This window comes from Camelus dromedarius, chromosome 7 (genome assembly GCF_036321535.1).
Source record: "Camelus dromedarius isolate mCamDro1 chromosome 7, mCamDro1.pat, whole genome shotgun sequence".
Classification (NCBI taxonomy): domain Eukaryota; kingdom Metazoa; phylum Chordata; class Mammalia; order Artiodactyla; family Camelidae; genus Camelus; species Camelus dromedarius.
In genome coordinates, this window is record NC_087442.1 from 10,357,262 (window position 1) to 10,365,588 (window position 8,327).

An 8,327-nucleotide genomic window follows, 5' to 3' on the forward strand; every position below is an offset into this window, starting at 1 on the left:
GCCCTCCCAGCTCTGACGTTTTTGTCATTCTGCCCCCAGGACAAGGACCTTCCCATGTACCTCCCCTCTGGAATGTCACTTGGCCCTGGCTCATCCCTGTGCATGGTCCACGTCTACCCCCAGCGCTCCCTCCAGACTCAGGGCTGCCCTCTGCCTGAGCGCACACCTCAGTCACTGCTATCTTACCTCCTTCCCCACAGGAATGCCGCTGCCCAGCCCCGCAGTCAGGGCCACAACCTTGGCCACGAAGGCCTTGAGCGTGAGATATTCCTTCAGAACAACCCCTCGAAGTATTGTCTTCATTTCAGGGATTCCAGAGCCTAAAAGGGTTTTAAAAAATCGTTATATGCAGGTTCAAGCTGGAGGTTAAAGAGAGATGGACAGCCAGACAGTGGACACGGGGGTGGGGCAAGGGGGCTGTGGCAGGGAGGAGGGGCAGTGGCAAAGCAGTGAAAGGGCTGGGGGCTGGGAGGAGGCTGGGGGAGGAAAGAAGGGGAGTGGGAGTTCTCCAGGCCAATAGGATTCTGCTGGATTATGTTGATTGCTTGATGGGGTAGGATCCCAGAAGTTCTCACCAACAGCCTGGGGAGAGATGAGGTGGCAGAAGAGGGCGCTGAAGAGGATGAGGATGAGAGGGAAGGTGACCCAGACCAGGAACTGCAGAGGCAGGCTGGGCTGCACGTGGTAGTAGGTCCACTTGTAGGCTGCAGAGACAGGCGTCTGGGCTCAGTGACTCATGTCACTGCCACCCCCCCGCCCGCAGCATAGGACAGCGTGCTAGGAACGTGCTCCCGCCTGGCTCTCCTGTTTAACCTCAGAGATGCACACTCTGGGTGCATCGTTAGAGGCTGCGGGGTGCCCAGCCACCCTGGTTTACCTTGTACTGAGGGGTTCCTGGGACTCCAGATGTTTTCCAGTTGCCCAAAGTGGGAAGTCTTAGGAAAATTGGGACAAGTTGGTCACCTTATTAGAGGGGCCCCCACAGCTTGGCTGGTAGCAGGTGGAAGGGGCAGGAAAAATGGATCTGGGTCTCGGTCTGGTCTTGTCCTGGGTCAGAGTCACACCTCATCTCCTCTGTGTACCATCTCCCTCCCAAGCTTCCCCAGGTGAAACTCTAGAACAGTCGCAGTATGGGGAGGGCAAAGGACCAGGTTCAACTTACCCTGAAGGATTTTAGCACTGACATAATCCATGCACCAGCTAACCAGGGCCATAAGGAGCCCCAGAAGCACTAGAAAGATCCAGTCTTCCCCTAATTTTTTTCTTACCATGTGTCCCAGGCGGTGGATACAATCTAGGAAGGGAAAGTAGAGAGGGGCAGGTAACCAGTCACTTCTCGCGGTATGACTGAGGACGGGGGAGGTGTGGGGCCCTCAGTCTTGTCTGTATGTCTCATTCCCCGAGTTTCTCCTCACCTCCCTGCCCTTTGGAGGCCACCAAAGTCCAACTCCCCATTGGCTACTTGATTCTTTTCTAAACTCTGGTTTCTTGGGGCTGCATGGGAGGGACAGTAGGAAGGCAGAGGGAGAAGGAGGTGGGAGCCATGTCCTGTCCTTAACACTTGGAGGAGGGCTTGGTGTGCACGTGGGGGCAGTGGAGGCAGGAAGTATGCAGTGGGACTTCCAAGTTAGTGTCCTAAGCCCTGTACCTCCTTCCATTCCAGATTCCTTTATTCCTCAGTCCCCATCACCTTGACATTTAGAATAGTGATCCTCATCCTTGCTGTCCATGGAAGCACTGGGGCCCGTCTTCTTGGGCATCCCCATGTCCTCCTCCTTGTCTGAGAACTGCTCTTTGTGAAGGCCGTAGATCTGGACAGAGGGAGATGGGAAAGGTCTGTCTCGTTGAAGAGTCAAAAGAAATAGAAGGAAGCACATAGATCCGCAGGAAAAACGACCAAGCAGCCACTAAAAACCCTGGGAGTTGAGGGCCTCATCCAGGGTCACTTTGTGGTCCTTCCTGCCCTCCACTCCCCATTTTCCATCCCCACACTCCCCTCCTCACCCTTGTCTCTCCGGCCACAACCTCGCCCATCTGTACTCATCTTGGTTGATAGCAGTCTTCATCGAGGGGACCGATGCTACCAGAACGATGCTAACACTGGCGTTGGGGTCTTAGATGTTATGTGTCACTGCTTCCTGTGTCTCAGCCCCTCTCTCTCTCATTTCCCCAGACGCCCCACACTGAAGTGGGCAGGGTGAGGATGGACTAGAGGCGACTCTTGGTTGCACCTGGCCTTGGTGTGTCTAGCCTTACTTGAGGCCCCTCAGTTACGCTCAGGCTCAGAGAAACTCACCCACCTCCCCTCCTATGCACACACAGGACCCAGCCCAGAAAGGCAAGTCAGTCCACTTCTTCCTGGAGAAGGGTAATGAGGTGTTCACCAAAATGTGAAGAGGGCAGAGCAGTGCCCCTCAGATCTGGGAGCCTCCACTCGCATCCCAGAGTAGACCATGTGTGTTTGGGGGGGGGGTTGCGCACATGCGCGTGCATACGCATGTGTGTCTGTGTAAGGTCTCCAAAGGCTTTTAGCCTGCCCCACCCCCACTGCACTAACTCTGTCCTCAGGCCAGGGTCAGGCCAGGCCACATTGCTGGTTCTGGGAGAGCCTGGGTAGAAGGGATCTGATTTCACAATACGAGCGGTAGAGTTTGTGGCTGAGTCCTGGTTAGGCACGAACACCCTGCTCACGGCTCTTCCGTCTTCTGGGGTGAGGTTAGTGACCAAGGGAAGCCGGTTTTCCCTCCTGCCCTACCTGGGACCTAAGAGGACACACTACCCACAGGGGTCAGCTCACATCCCTCTACTGTCGCCTCAGCCCCCTTGGGTCCCAGGCTGGCGGAGATGAGAAGCGGGTGCTCTCTACCAAACATGGGATGGGAAACACTGAAACAGCCTAATCTGTGCCAGCTGGACCAGGGCTCACCAGCCGGCAGAGCTAGGAGGGGAGGGACAAGTCAAGCCTGAAAGGGGTGTGGTGTCTGGATTTGTTAACAAAAATGCCAGTGTGTGTAGGGGTGAGGCTGGGGATGGGAGGATGGATGAAACGATGCTGACAAAATATTGGTAACTGATCATTGGGCCAGGGTACCTGGGGACTCATTACATGGCTCCCTCTATTTGTGTGTATGTTTGACATTTCCATAATAAAATTTCAATAGAGAAAAACTTATGTCCAGGGCCCTGTGGACACCTGCCCAACCCGACTTCCCAAATTACTGTAGCATTCTTTTCTAGTAGGAAGCTTCCTCTAATTAGGTCCCTGGTTTTCTTGCTGTCACCAGACGGCACCATCATGGCACTTGTACCCACACTGTCGTCCCACCCATGTGTGACTGCACACATGGGTGACAGTGAGTTCAGGGCCACAAGGAGAGGTGTCTCTGTCCAATCCCACAGGGTTCCAAGGCCCCTCTTCTCCAGGGAGCCAGCTCTGACTCACCATTCAAGTCTTCCCGACTTCTGTGTCCCTGCCCCCACCTGATTCTCCAAGGCTGTCCTCAGCCACCAACCTCAGGATGATCAGGAGTGAGACCTGGACCCTCATGGCCCCCGATGCTGAGACCACCAGTCCAGGCCAGCCATCAGTTTCCCGGCTGTATCTAGACCCTCCCCCTAAACTAAAGGAACCAGTCTGCACCCTTGTTGGCTCAAACACTTTTAAATCCTGACTTCCTGGTCCTCCTGACGGGTTCCATCCTGTCGCTCTCTGAACGCACATTGCTCGCTAATCATAACCTGTGTACTTCTCTGTGACCGTCTCCCAACCTGTCCCTCAGTGGTGCCCATCCCATGGTCCTTTCCTAGATGCCCATTACCCACCAATCCCCGCTCCTGGGATGTTTATCCCTGGTCACCTCTAATGGGTTCACAAGCCCCTCCCGCTGGAATCATGCAATCGCAGTACCTCTCCAGGTGCCTACACTTCAGACGTTCTTACTGATTAATCTTCCCACCTGGACATTTGGTTACATTTCTTCTGCTCATTTGACACTGGACTATCTTTGATGACATGCAATTCAGTCTGTTCTCTCCACTCATCCTGACTCTTTTCTTCTGCCTTCTACAGAGTGTTTATTTGGGTGTGTTCTGCCGAGGGTGGGGGAGGGAGGAATCTGGGGGCGTCTGCAGGCGAGGGTGGGTGGAAGCGACAGCTCACACACGCGGAGGTGCGGGCTCCCCTGCCAAGCACCTCGCGTGGGTTATGTAAGCACGGGCTTGTCGGGCGTGTGTGGCTCTGCTCTTTCCCCGCAGGATTCGGGGGCTCTGTTAGTAACGCGTGTATTAAAGCCCAGTGCAGCTACAAGTGCACACTTCACTAAACCCAGACCTTTGAAGAGTGTTCATATTTTGAACACATTACCATGTTCTGTTCTAAACAAAAGAAGATCACACTGCTACCTCTTTTTAGCTAATTCCTCATTTCCCTCCATCGCTGGCACCACTGCACCCTCAAATCCACCGCCCCCCTCCCTAGGGCTTTACCTGCGTGGGGTGGACGTTGGGACGGGGGCCCGCATCCCTCCGGAGCCTGTGCTGCAGGACCCCATTCTCGGAGGGCAGTCCGTAGCTGGTGCAGTGTTCAAAGGGCATGTACTGGTACTGGGGAGCAGTACCCCACCAGCTCTGTTCGCCCCCATGCCGATGGGACTCAGGTGGCTCCATGCTCCCTGCCCCGGCCGGGCCCGAGCCTGCCTGCCCCTGCCCTCCCTCCAGAACAGCTCCTTAAGCCTGTCCTCCTGCCTGTCCCCAAGGCGTCTGGGGCAGCATGCCCACCCCCAGCTATTTATAGCCTTCTCTCCGTCACATGACCCCCCCACTGCCACATCTGATCTGCTTGGGGTCGAAGCAGGTGTGAGAGCCGTGCGGGGGAGGGGTTGGGACGAGAACCTACGGGGCATGGCCCGGCAGGGAATTCCCTGAGCAGGGCCAGCAGCTCTGTCCCCCTCCTTACTCACTAGAAGGCTTCCAGCCCCAAGCCATTGGTCCCTCTATAAATATCATCCCGACCAGGATGGAAAACTGGTTTGCCTGCTCTCAAACCTGCGTGCTCCCCTCTAAGCATCTCACCTCTTTTCTTCAGTACGTGAGGAGGTGAGGGCTGGGGAGCCGGATGCAGTGACTGCAGGGTCTGGAAAGCCTGGGGAGCGTCTTACCTGGGAGAGCAGCCGGTGCCCCTCAGTCATCCCTCCCTGCAGGGTTGCTCCCAGCTCCACATCTTCCTGAGGGTCAGTCCTCATCCGTCAGACCAGCTCTCCCAACCCAACCAATCTGCAGTTTTCTCCTCCAGCTCTGCCTTTTCTGTCTGCCAGAGGCTGCCAGTGATGCTTTGAGGCCATCTCCTTGACCCCACCTTTATCACTCACTGGGTGTGGGGCTCTGCTGGGAAGCAAGGGTAATAGTCTTGGGTTCTGGCCTTTATTCTGCTTCCCAGACTGATCTGTCAGCCACGTCAGCGGCCTGGATGTACAGGGAGGGACCGAGTGTCCATCTAGACTGTGGAGAACCCCCCAAGGTCTATCAAGGCAGGTGAGTCAACGGGAGAAGGGGAAGTGGGCCAGGGACACAGGGAGGCCAAGGGGGGAAGGGAGTGGGCACTTGTCGTGATGAGCCTGACAGTCATAAAAGATGACAGGGAAGTACTCTGAGATTCTTCCCTTTTCAGGCCAATAAATAATTTTTGGCCAAGGCCAAACTACTCTATCTGGCATCGCATTTTTAAAACCAATTTTCCTATGACAGTCCTTCCTCTCTGAACTCTTCATGATAGAAGAAAAGTTATAAACAGGAGCCAATGTGCGGTTTAGGACCCACCCCCAAGTGTGCTCTGTCCCAGGACAGTTCAAGTTCAGGGACCACAGGGTAGGGACACCAAACGCCTGGTACAATTAAATTTTGTTCTAAACAAGACAGTCCAAAGCAGGTGAGAAGACGAATACCATTAAAAGCCTTTTCTGACATAAATCCTACAAGCCTGAAGGCCTATAATCCAATAGCCAAGATTACAAATGTGTGATGGTTTGAGGGACTGAAGGTCTGTGATCTCTCCCTTCTCTGTAGGCAAAAGATAAGGAAAGAGATCTAAGGGGTTGGTGTGAGATGGAAGAAATACTTTCTCAGTAAAGAAAACGGAACCCCAAAGTGAAATTATGTTCTCTGGGGGCTTCAGAAACACAAAAGGTTTCACCTGTTTGTGAAGTATGGCTCCCCCGGAAGGTGGCCAGTTTCTGTAGGGGCTTGCTAACCCCAAGGAACAAATGTTGAACAATTACTATTTCTTTACTGTTCCTGAGAAAGTCAGGTCCTGGTTATGGATTCCAAAATTTGAAGGCAGAGGTCACTGGCACTGAGAAAACCCTCCCACTCTACCAAACTATCTAAGAACCAGACTGCAAAATTAGGAGGGTCAAGGAAGTCTACAGCTGTTAGGTCTGCAGTGTGAGGATTTGAGAGTAATGATCTCGAGTTGGAGATTAGAACTGGTTAAAATCTCGTGGGTTACCATTCTGCAAGAGAACAAGAAAATAAAATGTAAGATGTGCCGACGCCGCACCCAACACCCCATGGGCACAGTCCCTAGGTTCTTTATTTGGAAGGCCAAAGATGGGTTTCTGGGGAGTTTTGTTTTGTTTTTTTTTTTGAAAAACCCCTTGATTTGGAAACAAATTCATAAGCAAGCATTTATGCATGAGATTGTATGCTGTATGAAATATGTATTCTTTTGGGGTTTTAAATAGATTGTCTTGAGGTCCATGATACTAAAAGCTTAAATAGGCTTATGGAATTGCTATTTGAAGGAAGGCTGTCAAAAACGACCACACAGGACACAGGTGTAGGGGAAGCGCTTTGGGGTACAGGTGGTTGCGAACAAGCCAGCCTCTTGGCACCCCGTTATCAGTTTAAGCAGGAACGTTCTCCCTGGTTACACCTTGTTTTCAGACTCTCACCTCTTCAAGTCTGGCCTCTGTAACCACTGGACAATACACCATTATACTCTCTTTAAGGGGGCTTTTGGTTATGGCTTTCCCTCTGCACATCCAACCTAGCACAGAACCCATGACCACCTACTTTCCTGAAATTTCACCTAGGCAACCGCAACTTCCTCTGAACACACTTTCTCCTTGTAGTTGTCCTCACTGGTAGTCGTTCCTCCTGTTGCTTATTGGGCCTTGCCTTCCCATCCTTCAAAAATCCTTGGTCCCCTCCCATGCCCTGCACACGAGGCCTTCCCGACATCACTGGACGGGGCTCTTTCTCCCTCTTCTGGATTTTTGAACACGATGCACTTTTCCCCCATTCTCTGCCCAGCAGGGGCTAAGATGGGATAAAGTTTTTGGGTCTCAGGCTCCTCCTCACTTACCGGGAAAAAAAATCTATATAGGCCCAAACGAGTAGGGGGGTGGTTTCACACTAGAATTCACAGAAGCAGTATCGTTAGCTAAGGGCGTGCAGTCGAGCTGACAGATTGCCTCCCATCCGGCCTTCATCTCCTCAGAAAGGCAGTAACTTAGAGGGTTATGGAGGGAAAAGAATGCTCACAGAAGTTCCAGTGTCTGCCCCAAAGCAAGCTCTGAGTGTTAACTTGTGTCATTAAACTGAAGCTCATTCTGGGAGGCAGTTAAACAGCACCTGTAGTGCGTTAACCCCATGTGACCCACCACACGGCAGCTGGCTTCATCCTCAGAGGGACCTTTTAAGGCAGCAACAATCTCCCCATTTTTAGGTAAGGGAGACTGACGTTCAGTGAGGTTAGGTGCCTTAGCCAAGGTCTCCCTCTGCTATCTTAAAAGGCCAAGCCAGCATTTGCAATCTATTTAGTTCTAGAGTCTGGATCCTTCAAGCTGCCTCTCTTCCTTTTTCGTACAATTGAAGTCTCTGAGCCTCATTTTCTTCTTCTGAAAAGAAAATGGGGGAAATGATGACCTCCTGGCCTGTGGGAGGGTGGTGGAATGTCCAAGCACAGCGCCGGGGAGCTGCCCGAGCATCAGGCGGGTGTAGCTGTCGTCAGTGTCTTTGCCGCAGATACCTCCCCCCTTTGCTCAGATATCCCATTTGTTTCATTTCTTCCTGTTTCCCTCTTCCCCACTGCAGGAAACAGGAGGGGGAGGGCAGCAAAGAGCCGCCCCCAGCTCAGGGAGGGGGATAATTTTAGAAGAGAATCCCCTGGCAGAGGGGAGAAGGGGGAGGGAACAGGGCTGTGAAATTCAACCTGATCCCCTTACTCAAGGGCGGGGGTGGAAGGACATGGAACCCGCTGGCAGAGGCTGCCCTCTAATCCCCAAGCAGACCGCACCTCCAGAACGCCTTCCTTCCCTGAAACTGGGCCC

The 8,327-nt window shown here is 53.1% G+C and overlaps 1 protein-coding gene across 1 annotated transcript in view; it reads right to left on the reverse strand.

Moving 5' to 3' along the window:
- Positions 1 to 4,743, reverse strand: part of CLCN1 (chloride voltage-gated channel 1) — a 28,550-nt gene extending 23,807 nt beyond the window's left edge. Inside the window, exons 1-5 of the mRNA XM_010999339.3 lie at positions 4,486 to 4,743; positions 1,691 to 1,811; positions 1,163 to 1,294; positions 576 to 704; positions 187 to 320 (exon numbers count right to left, since the gene is read on the reverse strand). Of these exons, the coding sequence (XP_010997641.2) occupies positions 187 to 320; positions 576 to 704; positions 1,163 to 1,294; positions 1,691 to 1,811; positions 4,486 to 4,665 (696 nt within the window). The 5' untranslated portion in view covers positions 4,666 to 4,743. The remainder of the gene's footprint in view (positions 1 to 186; positions 321 to 575; positions 705 to 1,162; positions 1,295 to 1,690; positions 1,812 to 4,485) is intronic.
- Positions 4,744 to 8,327: the final 3,584 nt, after the last annotated feature.